This window comes from Crotalus tigris, unplaced genomic scaffold, assembly GCF_016545835.1.
Source record: "Crotalus tigris isolate CLP2741 ecotype Arizona unplaced genomic scaffold, ASM1654583v1 scf7180000024434.1680833, whole genome shotgun sequence".
Lineage (NCBI taxonomy): Eukaryota > Metazoa > Chordata > Lepidosauria > Squamata > Viperidae > Crotalus > Crotalus tigris.
In genome coordinates, this window is record NW_024100602.1 from 623,468 (window position 1) to 645,425 (window position 21,958).

At 37.8% G+C, this 21,958-nt stretch overlaps 1 protein-coding gene across 1 annotated transcript in view; it reads left to right on the forward strand.

Annotated features, from left to right (window-relative positions):
* Positions 1 to 21,958, forward strand: part of MMS19 (MMS19 homolog, cytosolic iron-sulfur assembly component) — a 23,554-nt gene continuing 1,596 nt past the window's right edge. The window contains exons 1-30 of the mRNA XM_039331173.1: positions 1 to 129; positions 2,404 to 2,452; positions 5,909 to 6,009; positions 7,837 to 7,922; positions 9,716 to 9,790; positions 11,018 to 11,087; positions 11,173 to 11,301; positions 11,988 to 12,049; positions 12,232 to 12,318; positions 13,062 to 13,136; positions 13,291 to 13,368; positions 13,624 to 13,762; positions 14,069 to 14,223; positions 14,492 to 14,570; positions 15,157 to 15,282; positions 15,959 to 16,040; positions 17,059 to 17,156; positions 17,354 to 17,479; positions 18,427 to 18,582; positions 18,904 to 19,003; positions 19,181 to 19,283; positions 19,582 to 19,659; positions 19,922 to 20,048; positions 20,207 to 20,307; positions 20,388 to 20,444; positions 20,534 to 20,720; positions 21,056 to 21,138; positions 21,253 to 21,417; positions 21,513 to 21,572; positions 21,687 to 21,787. Of these exons, the coding sequence (XP_039187107.1) occupies positions 36 to 129; positions 2,404 to 2,452; positions 5,909 to 6,009; positions 7,837 to 7,922; positions 9,716 to 9,790; positions 11,018 to 11,087; positions 11,173 to 11,301; positions 11,988 to 12,049; positions 12,232 to 12,318; positions 13,062 to 13,136; positions 13,291 to 13,368; positions 13,624 to 13,762; positions 14,069 to 14,223; positions 14,492 to 14,570; positions 15,157 to 15,282; positions 15,959 to 16,040; positions 17,059 to 17,156; positions 17,354 to 17,479; positions 18,427 to 18,582; positions 18,904 to 19,003; positions 19,181 to 19,283; positions 19,582 to 19,659; positions 19,922 to 20,048; positions 20,207 to 20,307; positions 20,388 to 20,444; positions 20,534 to 20,720; positions 21,056 to 21,138; positions 21,253 to 21,417; positions 21,513 to 21,572; positions 21,687 to 21,787 (3,029 nt within the window). The 5' untranslated portion in view covers positions 1 to 35. The remainder of the gene's footprint in view (positions 130 to 2,403; positions 2,453 to 5,908; positions 6,010 to 7,836; positions 7,923 to 9,715; positions 9,791 to 11,017; positions 11,088 to 11,172; positions 11,302 to 11,987; positions 12,050 to 12,231; positions 12,319 to 13,061; positions 13,137 to 13,290; positions 13,369 to 13,623; positions 13,763 to 14,068; positions 14,224 to 14,491; positions 14,571 to 15,156; positions 15,283 to 15,958; positions 16,041 to 17,058; positions 17,157 to 17,353; positions 17,480 to 18,426; positions 18,583 to 18,903; positions 19,004 to 19,180; positions 19,284 to 19,581; positions 19,660 to 19,921; positions 20,049 to 20,206; positions 20,308 to 20,387; positions 20,445 to 20,533; positions 20,721 to 21,055; positions 21,139 to 21,252; positions 21,418 to 21,512; positions 21,573 to 21,686; positions 21,788 to 21,958) is intronic.

Consider the following 21,958-nt stretch of genomic DNA (forward strand, 5'->3'; position numbering starts at 1 on the left):
GCTTCTTGCCGCCCCCTTTTTTTCCTCAGGTTATCATGGCGGCCGGAGGGGCTCACGTTGGCATAGGAAAACCTGCCTCCCTGTTACAGGACTGGGAATGGAAAAACGCGGCCAGGCAGACGGCGGAAGGTATGGTCAGGGAATGAATGTGAACAGAAATGGCATGGAAATGAGCACGCGTCTTTCGGCAGTGCATGCAGAAAACGAGATTTGTAGGGCAAGAAGGACTACCCGGCGCTTTGAAGTAAATGGTGAATAAAATGGAGAGGAACGCAGGATGGTCTGGGTTAGATCAAGAGGAAAAGAGAAGTGCCGAAGTTAGGTGGGTGGGTAAAGAGTCTTCTTCGGAAATTATGCTCAGTAGTATAATTCAATGGTACCCTTAAAAATAAATCTAGGGTTTATAGAGTGGCTTTCCCCATCTATAGTAAATGCATTTTATCCGCTTCTGTATGGGATTTCAGCATATAATCAATGACTCGAATATACTGCAAATAAGTGCATGGCACAAGAATAATAAATATATATTGAATGTAAAAATAATTATACTGCAGGTGTAAGTTTCAATCTTCCATTTGCCTGAGATGCAAACCTGCATAACCATTACAAAATAGGCTTCATAGTGAATTTTCAAGTCTAATTCTAAAGTACTGGTGCTATGACTTAACTCTGTATTTCATGAGATGAAAGCCAAGCCTCTTCTATTGTTACTAATATTGTAAAGCATAATAATACATTTGGATGTATGATCTTCTGGGAATGAAAGCGTTAAGGATATTTATTAGAGGGGAATGTTTTGAACTTGGCTAATTGGAAAATGTATTTCTTCAGTGTTCAGATGCCTTTTTTCTACATATGTAACAAAATATATTGTCATGAAAATGTCATATTTAAGAAAAGTGTTAGGCAATGCTTGCCTTAAAATATTCAGTTTTATAAATATATACTTTTTAATAATACTTTTTCCTGGTAACCTGGGCCTATGAGCGGATATTTGAATGATTTAAAGCTGCTTTCCCAAAGAGAGTAATTCTAGATGAAAAGCTAAAGAAATTTAGTGAACTTTGTCCACTATAAGAGTTGCTGATGTTTCTGTTCACAATCATCTATAACCCTTGTTTAATAGGTTTTTAAAGAGGCAATATAAGTACCTAATTGGTTTGTTACAGTCTTAATAGGTGTGCATGATTCTCAAACAGTATGTATGATTTCTCAGATAGTACATGTAGGCTGAAAACGCCAACCCATATAGCTTATTCTTACAATCTGGTCACTTTAAAGATAGGTGGGAATATATACAGTACTATATACCAACACATCACTTATCCATTTGGTTCCTGTTAGTGTCAAATGATTTCTGCAAAGAAAGTTTTGTTTTGTGCTGCTGAACTGGCAGTATGTTTAGCAATATAGTATAGTTAATCTTGGTGTCTTGAAAGCATATTGGAGGTATTCCTGGATGCTTTCTAGTGTCAAATGATATAAAATACATTATACTGATTGCTTTCACCTGAGGCAATGCATTATGGCAAAAAAATAAGAATTAGTCTTGTGTTAAGCACTAGTGCAGTGGTTCTCAACCTGTGGGTCGGGACCCCATTTGGGGTCGAACGACCATTTCACGGGGGTCGCCAAGCAAGGCTGTCTGCCATTTTTCCCCCCTTTTCTTTGGCCACGCCCCTGGCACCCGGTGATGTATAAGTGGTTGGGGGTCACCACAACATGGGGAACTGTATTATGGGGTCGTGGCATTAGAAAGGTTGAGAACCACTGCACTAGTGTAATCCTAGATGATCAGGAATTGTAAGGAGAAGGCAAGAGACCTGGTACAGAGATATGAGACTCTTGGCCTGTTCTTTATGCCCAGCACAGAAAACAAGCTAAAAGCATAGAAAGGTGCCTCTGTTAGAAAAACCTACCTGCTTAGCATACTGTAAATGTTCCTCAATTTGTGATTGTATAAGGTTATATTCCCACAACCTGAATGACCCTTTTTTTTGTCTCCTGACTCATCTTTGAATATCAATAACATATAATACCAGCAAATTATTGATTCGCTAGTAGGTAGCTTGGAGATATAAGACAATTTAGGTTAACTCAAGGCAAGATTGAGTTAGTTGGGTGCAAAATCTAAGCCCTTCTTGGTTAATTAAGTGGGATATTTATGCAGGAGAGAGATAATAAAACCTGCCTGTCTTTTTGCATGTCTCAGTTACACATGTCATGAAAATTGGGCCAGTAAGACATTCTAAGCTTCATGAGAGATAATGGTATCTTAATTGTTAATTGAACAAGCACACAGTGTGACAGGATACACTGGGCTTTAAAGTACGTATATTCCCATTTTTTTCCCTGTGTAAAAATTGAACTAGAAATTAACAATTTCAATTCTTTTTCTCTTAGGAGTGAAGACTGGAACATGCTCCATTTTAGATGTAGTGGAAATCTTGGGGTAAGTAGATCACTGCAACAATCTTTGTTCTACATAGTATATACTCTGGTGTCCAGCATGTCTGGGTACTATTGGAGCAACGGAGCAACATAATATCAAAAATTTACTAAAATTTTAAGAAATTAGTCTGATTGAATGCAGTAGTGAATATTGATCAGTAGCAGGTGTGTTTGAATCATAAGTAGTTCTGAGGACAACCATAACAAAAAAGACAACATTGCCCATTTCGTTCTGTATTTAAATCATTAAACTTGTTTTTGACTTCATATTGTGATTTTTTTCTTTCAATTTTTTCTGCAGTCTTTTTCACCACTGATGTATACTATGCTATCCAAAGTAAGGAAGTATGAAGTACGAGTAAATGTTCACAAGATTTAATTCATGTAATATGTACAATGAGATTAGATACAATCATTAGAAGTGTACATATACTACTACATTCTTTAGTAAAGAATTAGTTTTAGTAGAACTAAAAGGATTGCGATTTTGAGGTTGAATAAAGGACTAGTGGAGGTGGGGGTGGAAAGGAAGATGGAGGGAAGATTAGATGGACTTACGTGGGTATTCAGCAATTGAATTGCAGTGTGAAAATGATTCTAGGGAGGACAGTGATGGGAAGATTTGACCGATGGGCTGACGCACATGTTATACTGAATGTGCCTCTTAAGACCTCTCTACATTTGTTGTAACCAAAACTCATCACACTAAATGACTGGACCATGACCTGCTGGGATTTGGCCGAATCTCTCAGATACAGTGTATTTAGCCTATGTAAAATACATTTTTCTTTATATGAACTGTTAATAATAAATATATCCCATACGATTATTCTTATTGAATGGCTAGCTTCAGGCTGCGGCCCACTATTGGGCCTTGAACCTTTTTGAACCAGGCTGTGGAAGTGGGAAGTGAATGTGTGTGCACATTCCCCATTCATGCAGGCAAGCACACACATGCTCTCTCTGTGTGAGCAGCAGGCATGTGTGCCACCCCATCTTCTCATGCCCCCAGTCCGCAAAGCTGAAAAGGTTGGAGAACTCTGCTTTATGTGATACCCTGTCGTTTTCATTAATAAAAATGGTTTTCTCCTTTCTGCATCATTTGGAAAAGACAGGATCATATAGATGTTTCTTCATTTCTGAAATGAGGTGTATGTAGTTGCATATCCTTTACTTCTTTTTCATACTATCATACTATTTCATACAAACATGCTGTTTCCATGAGGCACATGGAAATTTTTGGAAATTATACAAACTATAGCTCATTGATATCAGTCTGAAAACTTGTCTTCTGTTCTGCTCCAGATACCTAAAATAATTATTCTCTAACTTCATAGGATAACTTTTATAATAAATACGCATAAAATGACTGTTCTTGTCCAAACTTAGCAAAAAAAAAAATGTAGAGAGTGAATGTAAGGAAAACAGTGTAATGGCACAGACTGTGATCATGCTAATTAATGTGATTTCTCAAGGGGAAGGAAGATATAGAATTCTGAAACTTCTAAATCTCTGAGGTTGAGGTTGGGCTGGATTCTGGCTATATACAGAATATTTTAAACTCCTGTTTAACACAGCTATTTGTGTTTGGTTACAAGTCTTAATCTCTTCTGCCTTATAAGTTTTCCTGGATAGAAATATTTTGAGTCTTTCTGAGAGTATAATTGTAGGATAAGATTTACATCATATTTTCTTTGCCAGTTAGGACATCTCAGATGTTTCAAATACACTCGTACAGTGCAGACTTAGAATCCACATTTCCATGAGAAGTCATACATTTTTGTCACACAGAAATCTCTCTAATCTGGGAGCAGAAAATGTGAGTTCTTTAAATCTGAGACAAAACAGGAGAAGGGAATTGTGATAGTTGATTTTGGGCCAACGTTAAAGAGAGAAAGGAATACTACATTCCGTCAGAGCTCAAGGTTAAAGTTAGAATTTTCACATAAAAGGAAGCAGGAAATATATGCTTTTTAAAAATGGTTATTTTGGTTGTTGTTGTTTTTTAATGTATACACATCTGAGCCAGCATTTTCTTTAGGTTCTTTCTTTATTTTTATTCTGTGTAGCGTTAAGTCACAACTAATTGTGGTTTTTTTAATTATTATTTTTCTGTGTAAGCTGTGAATTCTGCATAATTTCAGCCTTCAGGCTGAGTGTGAAGATATTTGTATGTATAATATTATGAGCTGTAATAAATTGAACTCCCCGCAGCATTTCTTCTTGAGATTCTGCCAAGAAATTCCTCTTTTGTAGCAGATCAGCACCATCTTGTGATCTCCCTGAAAGTTTTCTTTTGTATTGTCTTATAGATTTTCAGTTCAGTTATTGAGCTTGAACAAGACAATTATGTAAATCCTTTTCTACAACACTGAATGTATGCATTTTAGGGTGTAATGTAAAAATGCAATTGTATATATTTCTTCTTCTTTTAAACAGTTTGAGAAAAGAAAGACCTGACTTTGCTATTCATATACTTCTATGCTACATTGCTGGGAGGGATTGTTATTGAAGCTATTTTCAATAGAAAAGCAATACCGGTTTTGAGAGTTTTGTTCTGACTAAGTATAAGGGAATGAGATGCCCCCCAAAAAGGGATGTATCAGTGGGAATTTACCAAGCTGTTACCTCATAGCAGAAAGTGGAATCAGGATGTGAAAGCTCAAAGGGCTTCTGGGAGGAAGAGTTTGAGAGTTCCAACTTTCCAGTCTACAGGTTCAGTTATTCTAGCACACTTTAGTACTAAAAAATAGTAGCTGGCTACTAAGCCAACATAATATTTGTCAATAGCCAGATAAAAGGGAAGGAATTGGCAACTTAGGTGACCACTTTTGCATAAAGGAAAAGGCGTCCCTGTGGATTTTATTCCAGTAGTCATTGCCGAGTATAGGGGCAGTGCTTATATCCATTTCAAGGCATTGAGCCAGCACTGTCTGAAGACATTTCCAGGGTCATGTGACCAGCATGATGTCACAGAGTGCTGTTACCTTCCCACCGAAGGGGTGCCTATTTATCTGCTTGCATTTGCATGCTTTCAAACTACTAGGTTGGCAGGAGCTGGGGCAAGGATGGGAGCTCAGCCCGTCAAGTGGCACTCGGGTCTCAAACCTGGGCTGCTGGCTTTCCAACTGACAAGCCCAGCGTCTTTAACCGCTGAGCCACTACCCTCCCCTACTTTTGCATGGGCTCCAGAAATACTTTGAATTAGTCAAAGAATGTAATATGGACATCTCAAAGAACATTTCTTGCCTGAGAAGAATAAAGAAAGAATGGCAGTGGGGGTTCAGAAAAACATATGTATATGTTAACGATAATTTATCAGGGTATTTTCTGATGCAATATAATTTAAATTGTGATTGATCTGGTAAGAGAAATCCAACTCCAACTCCTTCCTGGTAATACAATATTTTTCTCTTTACTTGTATGTATGATTCTCTGTTGTTTCTTTCTAATGCAGAACTCCTCTGAAGAATGAAGATCCTCAAGTGCGGGCACAAGGCATTCAAGTTCTCTCTGAGGTCCTCCTACAGTGTTATTCCCTCCTCCAAGAGCAGGAAGGTGGGACATATAATTCTCACAATGAGCTAGATTTCCTCACCAGGCACAGAACTGCTCTCAGTTTTTATTCAGTGTTATTCAACGATCAGGAGCATATGTATAGGCAACTATAATTCAATGACTTGGTAGCCTTTGGCATGCATAGCCTTGTGGGGCAAAACTAGACTATTTTATATTTTGTGATACAGATAGTCCTCAACAGGGAACCTCAGCCTAGCCACCCTCATTGTCCTGCATTCTGCCATGCCCGCTGACTTTCACTGTCTTCTTCATCCTGGACTTGCACAAAGGTGCTTGCCACACCAGACCATCTTTGCAAGGCCCCTGATGCCATTCTCCAAATAATCCACAGACTTGTCCAAATAGCATGTGTCCTTCTCACAAGGATTTGGAAGGTTTCAAAGTCTAAGAAGAAGGCCACATACAATTTGGACAAGACCGCATGAATTCTCTGGCCAGCTGCTGCTTTGCAAAGGTCCAGGCCCGGCCTGCTTGGTTAGCAGCAGGCATAAGAAAATAGTAAAGAGCATCAGGGGCCGCAGAGCACAGGGAGCCCCCTCCCCCAAAAGGGATAGTAGAGATAGGCAGGTGGGTAGTTAAAACATCCCTGCGATCATAAGCGCAGGCTGGCTGCCACATGGCCGTATTGTGATCACCTGGCCATGGAGGCACTGCAGTGGCTATAACTTTGGTAATGGGTTGTAAGTCCAATTTTTAACACTATCGTAATTTTAAATAGTCACTGAACAAATGGGTATAAGTTGAGGACTACTAGACACCCTCTGTGTATATAAAATTTAGAATGTTTTAATTTTAGCTTTACAAATACTTAAACTCCAGTATGTTTACTTTTTAGTTTATCTTACCTTTGTGGCAGTTTTGAGTGCCTGAAGGCATTTACACCACTGTACTACTATTAACTAGTCCATATGTGAACAACAATTATACTTATTTGGAGAAAATGAGAAGCATCTTAATATTAAACAATATCTCATGTGTTCAGCAGAAGAGTAGACTATGCAACTTTTTGGATCTGAAGGCAAAAAGATATTTTGGAAGTGAGAGCAGAGCACTATTGTGTGATACTATGATAGGCAGCTGCACAATCCCTGAAAAAATTATATTGCTATAATAGTTCATGCACTTGCCTACTTTGGCACATTTTTTGCCTGGAAATCTAAAGTACTATATGCTCCTATTAAAAGAGTGAGGTGAATAATGTGTAAGATTAATGGGGAAGTGAACTGTAGTGACACAAAAAGAGGGATTGAATGAAGTGTTTGGCTGTTCCTGTATTGAGAATCAATCCATTATGAATTTTGACATTTCAGATTCTATTTGCAAACATATAATTCCATCCATAAATTCATGTAATCCTTGACAGTGCTCATCACTGACTATTTTCTCAGGGCCTCTACTTCTTAATGTGGCTTACTGCTATTTTCAAGAGAACATTCCTTCCACTGTTTGCTATGCTAAGAACAATGACTGGAACTGTGATTCTGCACTGAAGAGCATGATAAGTGGTCGGTTATGTGCACGTTGCCTTCTGGGATTTTTCTTTGTTATAGGAATTCTGTATTTATCATCACTAAATGTTTTAATGAAAATGGGACTACCCAAGGGAAGACAAGTCTCGCATCATTGAGCAATCTGTGATACTTCTTTATTGCCCATTTTTGTCCTGTGGTTCTAAGCCTGACCAAGATGTCAGTTTGTTACATTTAATTCCCAATGTGTGATTTGAAAACTTGCTTACTAATATAGCACAGTGATTAATAATGTTTTTATTGTTAATTATAGTAATATCAATGTTTTTTATTCCAGTGACCCACCTTGTCTTGTTCTACGAGAACCGTCTAAAAGATAATCACCTTGTTATTCCTTCTGTGCTGCAGGGACTGAACGCTTTGGTGAGAATTTACTGTCAGTGATATATAGTTCATTTTGTGAAATTTCCAGGATCTAAATGACAGTGGCAATCTTTTGGTGGCTGAGAGCCACACTTAAAATGCTAGAAGGGATCAAGGAAAGCGGGTGGGATGATGATATAAAATGGTTGGGATGTTGCCTTATATGTGGACAGAACTGAGATTTTTTTCCCCTAGAGATTGGGTTTCTTTTTTAACAAAAATCTTTATTAGGACTTATTCTGCAGTTTGGTGTATTGAAAACGGCAGAAAAACACACCATCAATTTTGACAATTGCACCATCGAAAACTAGGACCAGAGGGGTTTCAGGCTGCAAAATGGAGATGGCTACATGACTTTAGCAACTAAAGGGGATTAACAGATGTTCTAAGACAGTGGCTGTTCTGGCTGATTTAACTTAGGCCAACAGAAATTGCTTTGGGAGCAACTAATTAACTGACTAGGGCACAATTTTAGGGAATATTCTTAGTACAAATAAGCTCCTTTGTGCAGTGCTTATTCATTTCTCTCAATGTAATGATTTATTTTATCTGTTTCTATGGCAATCTATGGTGAAATTTTACAGTTTGTAAACAAATCTTCAATAATAGATTTATGTCTTAAATACATATGATTTGAAGCCCAGAAAAATATTAATAAGAAATTAATTGGTGTTCAAAATGTTCTTACATTTCTTTTCAACAAAACATAGTATCTCAAAAATATCACAAGCAATATAATTTTAATATGATTTTGAAAGTAAGTGTAAGGAACCTTTCCATGGGAAAATGTTGTGGATTAGAAAGAAAACATAAGAGGGGACCAGAAAGAACTAAAGATTATAATTAAAAGAGAAGAAATCTATTAATACAAATGTAGCAAATCAATCTTTGATTTTGTAAGAATTCAAGGATATTTGGGAACAATACTCAGAAACTACTCTTAAAATTGTCTGTTATTATAAAAACAGATACAAAAGAGATTAGAGGAACATATTTTACTGGACAAAATAGAGACTGAAGCTGATTTGAATGTGGATTTTAAGAGTGCCAAGCTATAAAAATGACATGGAAAAAGATGTTACACTGGATTTACAAATGAAACCAGTTAATGACTTTATAACTAAAAAGGTCATACAAATAATCAGAAGAGTAACTTGGATAACTTTCTTTTCTTGGATTTACAAAAGATATGTTTTAAACTTATAAAGGAGTTTCTGAGAAGAGAAAGAAAAAATGGCAAGACCTTAAAGGAGTTAAAGCTGAAGATTAAAAAAAAAAAAGAATACAAAGTAGCTTTATTTGATCAAGGGGTGTATGTGTGTGTGTGTGTGTGTGTGTGTGTTTGTGTTTATGAGAGATAGTTATTTCTGGTAACTCTTGATGGACTTTTGCTGGCTAAGTTTGTATCACAAAACTTTAAAAACTGTTTATAGATAAGAGATGAGATATGGAAAGAGATTTTTTTTTGCTGAAGTATTAAAGTGATACGTTACTATGTGTATTTGTCTTAATGAAGGGGAAAGTCATGTTTCTGTATCTTTTTTTCTGTGTTTTCTTTTTCTCTGGACTTTTTCCTATTTTTCTTAATTTATATTAGTTTTTTATCTTTGTAAAATTATTAGTAAGAATATGTACACCTTTTCTATAAAAAAATAAGTAGCAAAATCTTCCTAACAGAGATTAATGACTTAACTAAGATTTAAATTAAGTCTACTTTGCTTTTCCTGGAAGCTATTGCAGATAGCCATTTCTTAATGAAGATGGACATTTATCATAATTTTTCTTCTTTTTAGAGCAAATGTGTAGTGTTAGCTCCAGGACTGGCAGTATCTGTTCTCAAAGCTGTCTTCCAGGAAGTTCACGTTCAGGTGAGCATGGAAGTCCTTTACATTCTGTATATGTGATTCAACATTCCTTCCAGCAATCATTATAATTGCACTGGTTATACTGTATACGAGCATCCTAGGCCTACTCTGCTTGCAGCGACTCCTATTAATAAGTAGCTAGGGCTTTTCCTTTGTTTTGGTGTCAGAGACTAAATATGTCACATTTTGCTAAAGAATCTTTATAACGCTATACTTCGCAAGTTGAAATTATGTTCGGATCCCCTGAAATATTATTAAAGAAAGAATGGTCTCCATCGTCTGTTCAATGACTGAGGCATATACTGTATAATGCAGATGTGACTTATTAAATATTACATTAAATGTCAGTTCAAATCAGTTGTCTCTATAAACTTGCTTAGTTGCTTCTGGCGTGTTCTTTCTTACATTCTATTTCTTGAATGGTGTCCTTATGTGATAGCATAATTAAAGCAGGGACAAAGTGTGGCTGGGTAACTGAGCTTTGAGATTAAATCTAAAAATATTAGTATCATAGGTCTTACTGTTGTGTATACAGGCATGGTCACAACTGAGCCCAAAATTTCTGTTGCTAAGTGAATTTTGCCCCATTTGATGACCTTTCTTGCCACAATTGTTAAGTGAATCACTGTGATTGTTAAATTAGTAACATGGTTGTTAACTTTATCTGGCTTCCCTATTGACTCTGCTTGTCAGAAGATTGTAAAAGCTGATCACATGACCCTGGGACATTGCAGGAATCAGAAATATCCACTGCAACCAGTTGCCAGACATCCAAATTTTAATTAGGTGCAACATGGGATGCTGTATTTGTTCATAAGTCACTTTTTTCAGTGACATTGTAACTTCAAACAGTCACTAAATGAATAGTTGCAATTTGAGAACTATCTGTAATGTGTGGATGGAAGTTTCTTATGTGCATTGCACTTAAATTGGAATTAAATATGTTGGGGTTCACAAAAGGCAGCAACTGGGACTAAAAACGAGAGAAAGAAATGGAATGAAGAAAAGTACTGACCATCTCCGTACTAATACAGGTTGTAGGCATAAGCTTTGACTTGCATTTAATTAACCTGAATTGTCCTCTGTAGCAGTAGATAAAGTACAAATAAACTTACCTTAGAAGAAATGGAAATAACAAATGAGTCTAATAAAATACGATTTTTAAGACTATGTGAATGTAATAAGTAATAATTACTTTCATAGCCATGCTATTCTTATCTTTTATTTTAGTCTTTGTTACAGTTAAATCGTCATACTGTCTATAGTATCATCACTAATTTCATGAGCAACAGAGAAGCAGGTGAGAAACTATTTTTGGAAGTAATTGAGTCACACGTCCAACTCGGAAACCATGGGATCTTATTTTCCACTTTTTTTCCCTACAGAGCTAAAAGGTTTAGGTGCTGATTTCACCTTGGGCTTCATCCAAGTGATGGATGGAGAGAAAGATCCACGCAATCTGTTAATAGCGTTCCAGATTGTTCGAGACATCATTGTAAAAGGCTATGCAATAGGTAAATTCAGCTCAAGGTGAAGTTAATCATCCAAAGAAAAGCTTGTGTTACCATTATAACATGTGCAAAATATATTAATGTGGGAATGAACTGATTGGAGAACTCCATAATATTCAGTTACTTTCCAGTTCATCCCATTGGAAGCAAACCTGGGGGTCTGTTCATTGGTTTCAGAAGCATGTCCTTCAAACCAGAAGCCGTTTGAGGTGTTCCAAATGAAATGAGGGTATTTCAACCAGTTTACCCCTCAAAATATCTCAAGCAACTTCCAGTTTGGATGATTTGTTTGTGAAAACTGTCAATCAACCCTCTGGAATGTCCTAGTTCAAATGGAAACAGAATGTTCTGGAATTATCTGACAAGAGCTATATCCAGATTGGAAGATTTTAGAGATCCATAGTTCTATCCTTTTAGTTATGAGAATGTATTCTTGTAATGAGAGATATTGAACATGGCAAATACCTAAAATACACTTAAAGTAAAAACCGTTGGATCAAAGTTGTAGATTGTCTTGTGTCAAGCTCTAAGACAAATCTTCTGAGTTGTGGGCGATCAAGCTATGTTACTAGGTGAACTTCAAATGTAGCTCCTGTCTAGAATTTGAGCTTCTATAATTTGCAATGACTTAATATGAAATTGTGATTATGTACACTCAGATGTTATACTGTTGTTTTTATAATTTTCAGGCCCTTTTGCAGAAGAGCTATTTGAGGTGACTTCCTGCTACTTCCCTATTGACTTTACTCCTGTGAGTGAATTGTTCAGATGACAAGTCTGTCTTATAATTAGTTCTCAAATTAAAATATGGGTGCTGAAACATAACAATATCTGTTATGAAGGATATTTTTTATGAAGAGATTTATTCAGCATACCCAGGGTGGGTACGCTGGTGGGTGACTTCCATAATGTTTTCAATCTTGTTTGTTCTAGCCCTCCAATGATCCTCATGGAATCCAGAGAGAAGACCTGATTTTCAGTTTGCGGGCAGTGCTGACCTCTACCCCCGTTTTTGCTGAGGTTTGACAGTTGTGTTCAGCTATTGGGAGTGTTGGATGGTGGGAAAAGGGAATGAATTTTCATGACACTGTTTTTCACTTAAATTACAGTGAAACGTATTGTTACAGTGCTTTTCAAGTAAATTGTAACTGTCCTCTTTCTGTCCCTGATTCGTACAGGTATTCCTTATTACAATTTTGGTACGCTCACTCTAGTGCTTTTTGTTTGTTTGGGTTTGCTTTTAACTTAAAGAGAAGAGGAGAAAGAGGCAAAATAACTCTCTTCTGAGTGTTTTGGAATTCCAGCACATTAGTCAAATGGTTTCTTTCCTAATACAGCAGCCTTTACTTGTTTATTCCTGCTGGGGTTTCACTACAGATTCTTCCTCCAACTTCTATATGCTTGGAACCACTCAATATAAATACAGCACCAACAACATACATCAGTCCCCACCATTGTCTAACAGATCTGCTCTGTCATACATTGGTAACAGGTGCCCGAATTAGGCAAGAGGTTTCTCAGTGTTTACATGCTACTTTGCACACAGAAAAAGACCTTCAGCCTTGGGACCAATGTATCATTCAGATCATCATCAGAGACTGAAAATAAATCCATCAACACTAATACTTGGGAAAGATTTCTGATTTGTTAATAGCAAGGGAAATTGTTCCTAGTTCATTCACCTTCAAGCCCAACTTCTAAAAATGCTTTTTAATACTTTTTTCTCCAAAATGTGTTTTTTTTATTACTTTTTCCTCCTACAGTTCCTACTTCCGTTGCTCATTGAGAAAATAGACTCAGATGTACAAAGTGCCAAGCTGGATTCCCTGCAGACGCTGGTGAGAGCACTCAACAGTGATAATTAAATTTGCCCGAGCCATGTGAATTAGTTTTACTTAATGCCCAAATGGTAAAATGTATTGGCAGTGGGGTTCCTTCTTATTTGGCGATTAAGATACACAGCTAATTATTTCTATGTGGATCCCCTTACAGATTGCTGCATGTAAGATCTATGGGCATAAAGAACTGAAAGAATTCCTCCCTAGCCTTTGGTCATCCTTGCGCACAGAAGTAAGAGGAAGTAGTTTATTTTGGGGAGGGGAGGGACATAGACTGAGCTTCCAGGGAGCAGTGCATTCTGAACTGTTCCCACTCTGCCTTTCTGAAGATGTACTGCACCCAAGACTCTGTAGTTTTACAGTGAATAGTTGCAAGTGGTATAACATTTAAAGAAGTTGTAAAGAAAAATGGGAGGAATAGATTAAGCTTGCTTTTTAAAGACTTGCTATAATACTAGACAAGAATATCTGACTCACCTTTTTATAGGTGTTCCAGACAGCAAGTGAGAAGATAGAAGCAGAATGCTTGTCTGCTTTGCGAGCTCTGTCAGCGTGTCTGTCCCGTTTGGTGCTTGGAACTGATGAGGAGGATCTTCTGGATTCCTTCCTTAGGGGAGTTCTGCAAGGTAAGCCCCAAAGAGCTCTTATATCGGTTTTTCAGTCCTGTGATAGGCATTATGTTTATCCTCCTTAACGTGCTGTTGAAAGAAGTAAACATCTTGAAGAGAAAATAGTTCATTTTAATGTTACAGTCATGATTTGGCTCTCAGCATTCAAGAAAAAGGAGAAGGCATCAGGAAATAAGATACAGAGAACAAATTTATTGAACTTTAATGCTGTTGGCATAAGTGGAATAAATATTCCTAGTGGAATAAATAAAATATTGCTTCGTAAGGCATGCGATTACTGCTAAGCAATCTTGTTTATTTTAGATTGCAGACACCATCTATGTGAGCCTGACATGAAACTGGTGTGGCCAAGCGCTAAGCTCTTGCAGGCAGTTGCAGGAGCTTCTTTGCGGGCTTATTATCAGATCACAAGTAGTGTACTTCCTTTGCTGTTGGAACAGTATGCCAAGCATGAACAGGTGAGAAGAAATTGGGGCAGAAAACATTGTATTTGACGAGCAGGGTTAAAAGGTCCTGTAATTCCAGACTCAATATATTTTGTGGCAGTTCTGTCATGCCCTACGCCAGATGGTCCACGAGTCATAAAAGAGCCAAGGTTGCCTACCCCTGGCCTAGGCTTATAGTTTGGTTGGACTCCAATTTAGAGCAAAAGTCTGCATATCCTGTCTTTTCCGCTATCTAGGGAAGTTTCTCCAATCCATCCTGTGTCCTCTTGATTTCTTGTAGAGTAGTCAGCACAGGACAGTCTTGGAGGTGTTGTTTGGTTTCTTGGAGTTACGGCAAATGTGGGGTCCTGAGGAGGAAGGTGAGTTTGCTGCTTAGTTACCTTCCAGGACAGAATTTTCTTTTACTTAAGTATTCTGCTAACAAGACTGTTCTTAACAGCTTCTTTATATTATTGTGCTTCCATGTTACCCAGAGGTATGTTCTGCAGAGATAAATGATTTTCATCTGTTGGGACTGAACAGTAGTCTGAGAGGGAAAGAGGAGAGGCATAGGAAATTTTTAGCATTTGTAATGGTTTTAAATTTGTTATGTCACCATATTCTAGTTCATTAATTTATAAATGTGTCTCAGATGTTCTTGAGTCTGCATAAGTTTCAAATTCTGTTATCTTTCTCAAGATGCCTCCTTTCTGGAGCTCATTTTTAATTCTTCCAGTAATTTGTAGGTAAGATGGTAGTGTTGTATCACCTAGACTAGCTTTAGATGGTTTTCACTTCTTTAAAATTATAATTTTTCTGCAACTTTCATAGACCACTGGTTTGAAACAGAAGGTTATCATTATTGTAACAATGCTACCAAAAACCTTGTTGCTTCTAGTTTTGAGTATCTGATATACTCAAGATTGTTTCATTACATGTAACTCTCTCTTTCTGCCTCCTTTGCAGACAAAAGTCCACTGCTTTCTTGCAAAGACTCTTTGTGTTCTATAGTATTCTCTGCCTTAGCTGAGCCCAATATTCAACTTCAATTGGTTGGGATCCAGATTCTGACATTTCTAGGATCTCGTCAAGGTATGTGTCAATGCTGCTAACATCGGATGTTTTTGCTTTGACAACAGATGGAGATGCAACTATTTTCTTCTTATGTTTTACTCTTAGAGTTAGAGTTAAATGATGCTGGGGGGAGGAATGTGCATGAGAGTTTAGCTAGACATAATAATACTGAATCTAGTGTGTGAACCAAGGTTATTGAAATAAAAGATTATAAGACTTGGCAGCTGGAGAGCTGGAGGGAAAGCCTGCATTTCAAACAAATTGGAGAATGTGATTTATGACTGTTAATTGGAGGAGGGAATTGTGCTTTGATACTATGTGCTCAGGAGAGGGGAATCCAGTTTTTGGCTTCCGCCGATGCTATGCTTCTCAAAGATTCTTTAAGGTAAACAATGCCTCAAAGTTCTTTGAAGAGTTTCATCTGTCGGAACCATGACAGTATGGGTTATTCTTTGGTTTGAAATGGCATTCCTTGAAGGTAGAGGAAAGATCACATTCTTTTTTTCTCTCAAGTGCATTTTTAGATGCTAGTGGGTATACATGTGTCTGGTTTGCTGATTAGCATATTTCCTAGTGTTAACAGCTGAGCTTCCAGCAAATTGATCATTTTAATGGACTTTGTATATGTTGCGATTACTTCTACTTCACAAGAAACAGAACATAATATAGCGATTTCCCCCCCCCCTTGTTTTAGAGCTTCTAGATCTTGCAGATGTGGAAAAGCTTGCAGATCACTTTGCACAGTTCATCCTGAATGAAATGGATTCCCAGATCAGGTTAGAACAATTCTCCTGATCAGACAAACAAACTATTGAGAATTTCTGAAAAAGCATTTTTCTTTGTTGTGATATTGGATATTTTATTATAATTTGCTTGCAAATAGTAAAAAGAATTCCAACAGTCAGTGCCTAACTGTAAATTCTTCAATTTCAGATTTCCATATCTTGATCTAAGATTTTTACACAAGTTAATTAACATAAAATGGCATTTCTAATACTGCTGTTGTGATCCCATTTGATTCCTCATATTTGGATCTGTACAGCCATTCTTCTGGTATTAATTTCTGTCTGAATACTCTAGGCTGGGTTCACATAACAAGATAATGCCCAAAGAAATAAGCCATGTTATAGCTCGGTGTGAAGTCCTGTATCTCATATCATGCTAAAACAAAGTAAAAAAAAAAAAAAGTAAAGTAAAGGTCTAACCACAGACCTACTTTCACCTCATTAGCATTTCCAGATTAATATTTTATGGAACTTGGCCAGTAGTGTTGTTAATTTTTCCATAGGAGTACCAGTTAATTCAGTTAAGTTTCCAATTGCTCAAGCCACCATCTAACCACGATTCAAAGCCTGTCAGATTATCTGATAATATGTCTAGTGAAAAATCCCTATCCTCTACTACCAGGTTTTAGTCTAACACTTCTGGATAGAATTTAGCAAAATCTAGGCATTTGGTATCACTCAGTGGTTCAGAGTGTTTATAATACCGTATATGCCGGCGTATAAGACGACTTCCGGAAGTGCTAAACTCGGCACCAAAGACAGGGGTCGTCTTATACGCCGGAAATACTGGTAGTTTCCGGCATATAAGACGACGTTCTAGGAAGGCGACTTGGCGATAAAGACTGGGGTCATCTTATACGCTGGGTCGCCTAATACGCCGGCATATACGGTATTTATAAAACCTCACACATAGAATATATGGTATTACAGTTTCAAAAATTTGATCCCCACAGAACGATCTGTGTATTTTGTTATGGCATTCATTCTTACTTTTTTTGTATCTTCTTAGTTTGGCAGCTATGGATGCTGCCGGCACCCTTGCTCCTGTCTACCCAGAAATCTTCAGCAAGTGTTTAGTTCAGAAGCTTTCAAAAGGACTGGACTCAGGTAGAATCTTTCCAGTGGATTCCTTTGTTAGTGATTGCACAGAAATGCTAATTCCCTTTTCGAACTTCTCAATAGTCATGTATGCCTTCTAAATAAGATTTATTGTAAATAAACTTAACCTGCACATAAAAGATTGCTGTTCTGTCCTGAGAAAGTTGAATTGTGACCAGACGAATTATATGATTGATACGTTTCAGAACTTCAGGACAATATTTCATCCCATCATAAACATCTACAAGCTCTGGCAGCAGTGTCCACCCATCCAAGTATTGTAAGGCAAACTGTTCCTGTCTTTTTGCAACATCTCCAGCAGATTCAGAAAGGTAAGCGGTACTGGAATTCTATCTGATGTTTGAGATTGTATTAGAAAGACCCAGATTTATGCAACAGTGGTGTTCTAAAAGGTGGAAAGACTTAGTAGAATCTGTGTGTGCTTATATAGCTTACTCTTTCCACGGGAAGAGCACTGAACTCTTAAAATTCTTAGTGTCTTCTGCTACAGATGGTAAATCATTGTTCTATAAATATATATTGAAGGATTTTAAAGTTTGGACTAATTCTAAACTTCCTGTGATTTCATTATTATTTACTTGATCTTATGTTGTTTATTAAATAAATAAGAAAAACAATAAAAAATATTCAAATTTTCCATAATGCAGGGCAGCAGCTATGCAGACATACTCTTTGTTCATCAACAAAGTATAACTGCAGCCTGGGAAAATAAGAGATTAGAAACTTTTTTTATGGGAAATGGAGAAATGAAATCATGTAGTGAGGGAGATGTGCTGTCAGGATATTTTTGCAACCTATTATTGTCATGGTTTAGTGTCTTTGAAGAAATTATTATCTCATTTATTAAAACTCACATCTTGATTTATTAAGCTGAGAAATCATTTTTAAGACTATGTGCACTATAGGCTTGACCTTAAAATATTCCAGTCTGCAAATGGTGGTATAACATTGTAAGTATGAAATAAAACAAATATGTTTTGAATGTTTGGTTTTGAAGTCAGTACAGATTTAAAATTTACTGTTTTGAGTAGATTCATTTTATAGAAATTATAGACTTTCTGGTTTGATTACTTGCAATGGAGAGGACCAAAATGATTGCATGCGTAACAGCTTTGCTAATGATGCATTTTTAATCATTATGCCACAGTGTGATAATCACAGACAATGTATTGATCATTTTTTAAATATATGAATTATCAATAAGTACTTTTTTTAATACTATGAGTTGTGGGTTTTAAAATTACTCTTGTTTTTGCAGGCAAAATGCCAGCAAGTAATAATTCAGTGGTATCTGTGTGCCACAGCTTGCAACAGGTCGCCCTTCAATGCCAGCAAAATGTTCAGACATATTGGTACTTCCATCAGGCGGTGGTGCCCTGCTTGCTAGGCTTAGCAGTGCAGGCTGCTTTGGAAGGTAGGATGGCAGAAATACTCAAGGTTTTACACCCTCTCAACTAAAGCAGTACCTGTACTTAAGGTTGGATTGTTTTTTTCCAGTCCTAGATTGACTAATGCTATTGTTTGTCTTCATACTTCTGAGTTCTGAGCAAGAAGAGAGATGTTCTGTGTATTTAAATTCATATGTTGGGCTGCCCTTTATTCTTTCTTCATCTGTTCAGAGCTGCTTCTTATGTTATAATTTCTTCTCTATGAAACAGCCATTAACAATACATTGGAAGGACCCCTGAAAAGAACCAATAAGAATTAACATCTCAATTTCTGTTACCACTTTCAGAAAATTCTCAAACAACACCCAACAAAGTTCTGCTAACAGAAGAAGCTTTGTCATCCATGGTGTTAGTCATCAGTGCAGCCTGCATGCACTTAAGCCCAGAGTGAGTAACATGTCCCTTCCTGTGGTTACTGATGCTGTACAATTTAGTATTTCATTTGGATAAGACTGGGTTTCTGCTTGATGTAGATCCAAGATTAGGAGAGGTGTTGGTAATCTCTCTCACTACTCTCTGACATTTCTGTGTGTTGATATAGTGTCAATTGTTATATCATGGCAGGTTGGCTGCTCAGAGTGTGTCAAAAGTGGTACCTCTCTTCCTAGATGGAGAACTTTCCTTCTTGACTGAAAACAACTATCTCAGCTCTTTTCAGCCCTTTCAGGTATTTGAGCCTAATCTCTGCTAACCATTTATTTGATGCAATTCAAGGTGGTGTACATAAAGCTTCCTCTTTCTATTTTCCCCATATCACCAATTCCTTGAAGTGAGTTGAGCCGAGAGTGAGTGACAGTCTCAGGATCACCCAGCCAGCTTCTGCGCCTGAGGGAGGGCTAGCACTCATGATCTCCTATGTTTTAATGTAGCACCTTAAGCACCACACCAGAGTGGCTCTTGTATGGAAAAGTGTGCCTAAAAATTTCTGGATAACTTGCCTAGTAAAAATGATGTCTTTTCTACAGGATGGGCTATGTCCAGCAGCAGCCCCAAGAAGACTGGTTGCTCTCCTTATGGCTTTTGTATGTTCACTGCCAAGAACAGTAAGTCCTGGGGAGAATTTTCAGCAGGGTTTTAGAGAATGGGGTGGGATAATTTATGGTCTTTCAAACATCTACACATCAACTTCCATCCTACTAATCAACATTGCAGATGATGGGGATTCTGAATATTGTAGATCAAGAACATTTGGAAATTTACTTGAGAGTAGATCTGCACTATGTGGTGCCAAGGCGAGAAGCCAGTGTGCTGGTGGAAAGTTTGCTGTTACCTTCCTTCCTTCTGCAATGTCTGCTTTCCTTGCAGGTGGTAATTCCTCAACAGGATCGGTTGTTGCGTGAGCTACTAGCTCTTAGCTGTTCCTGTGACTGCCCATTCACTGCTACTGCTGCTGCAAAATGCTTTGCAGGACTGATTAACAAATACCCAGAAGGTAATACCTAGATAAAACAGTGAATGCCATAGAATTAGGGTAATACACTCATGCTACTGAAACCCTAAAACTGGATTGTGCTACATATTACTCAGTTTAATTGTGAGAAAGTGTAACACAAGTGTAACAGTTGCTCACTCTATTTCTACTGTTTTCAGGGCCACACTTAGATCAGCTCTTGGAAATGGCCATAAAAATGCTGGAACAAGGCTTGAATGAAGGTCCCTATCAACACCAGGCCCTTACTCTGCTATTGTGGGTAAGTTTGCATAATGTTGTATGCACACTCATCCTTCCTCCATGTTAGTGTCAGAGTTTATTGTGTCTTTGTCTTTGCAGGTGAGTAAAGCATTGCTGCTACGCTACCACCCATTAATCACACAGCTGACTGATAAGGTGAGCTCCAGAGAAAAGCTAGAGTTGTCATAAAGGCCAAATACCTTGACCTCTTCCTTAAACATGTCTTGCTGTTGTTTGCTCTACAGCTACTCCAGCTTTTGGGGGACACTGTTCTTGGCCCTGCAGTTGGTGATGGCTTTGCCTTGCTCATGGCTGATTCTACTGATGTATTGGGCAAGAGCTGTCATGCTGAGGTGCGCCTGATGTTCCGCCAGCGCTTCTTCACAGATTGTGTGCCACAGTTGGTGCAAAGTTTCCACACATCCACTCCTGGTAAGAAATTTTATGTTTTATTCAAAAGCATTTCCTGGTCAGTATACTCTCTCCATAGGAGAAAAGGAACTCTTTCCTGCTTTATTTATTTCTTGCAAGGTTTGGGCTTTCTATTATTGCTTGAGGGACAGACAGGAGAATTTGCAGCCTTAATTGGCCAGCTCCGTGATTAGGGAAAGAATTGAGAAATAGAAAAATGAGGTGGCTTTCTCTTTGCTGTCAACAAGTGTTTTCACTACGGGCTTCGGTCTGTGGCTGTTGGAATCCATTGCAAATGGATGTTGCGATGATATTTTTCTGGAAAAATCTTAACTAAACTGTCTTTTTCCTCCTAGATGTGAAACCAAATTACCTGAAAGGCCTGTCTCACATATTAAATCACTTGCCCAAGCCAGTGCTAGTGACAGAGCTGCCTACAGTGAGTGTGAAACGATGGCCAAGGTTCTCTTTACCTGTTGGGGATTCCTTAAATTCAAGCGTATAACAGTAAAGGAAATGTGACCCTTTCCTTCTTATTTGCCCATTCCCACAGTTGCTGCCTCTGTTGCTAGAATCTCTGTCATGTCCTGACCATGTGGTGCAGCTTTCAACTTTACGTTGCATACAGCCATTGCTACTTGATGCACCTCATGTTATGCATCTCCACATCGACACACTTGTGTGCAAGTTTCTTAACCTAACAGACAACTCTGCCATGGTGAGTAGAGTAGTATTTCCTTTCTCAGATTATTTTCTCCTTTTCTATCTGGAAGAAGCTTAGAAGGTTAATTACATGCCTTTTATGTGCCGCAGGCAATCCGTATTGCTGCACTTCAATGCCTCCATGCACTTGCCTCCTTACCTACCCCAGTGGTAAGTGATGAAAGCACTTGTGGCTGGTAATTTGCCAGTTCATCTCCCTCATTAGTTCATAAGTGGGGCTGTAGCTAAATCCTCATTAAAGTGATGCTTTCCAATTCTTGTCAGGTGATCCCATTCAAGCCACGAGTCATTCGCGCATTGGCCAAGCCTTTGGATGACAAAAAGCGCCTTGTACGTAAAGAAGCTGTCATAGCACGAGGAGAATGGTAAGGTTTACATTATTCCGCAGTACTGTTTCTTTTGTTTTGAATAGCAGCCCTGATCAACTAGGCCTCCTTGATATCAGCTGTTTAAAAAGCCTCTGTAATAAAATTAGTCATACAATGCTAAAATGGCCCTGAATAATTTGTCTTTGATAATAAGCTTTGGAAAGCATG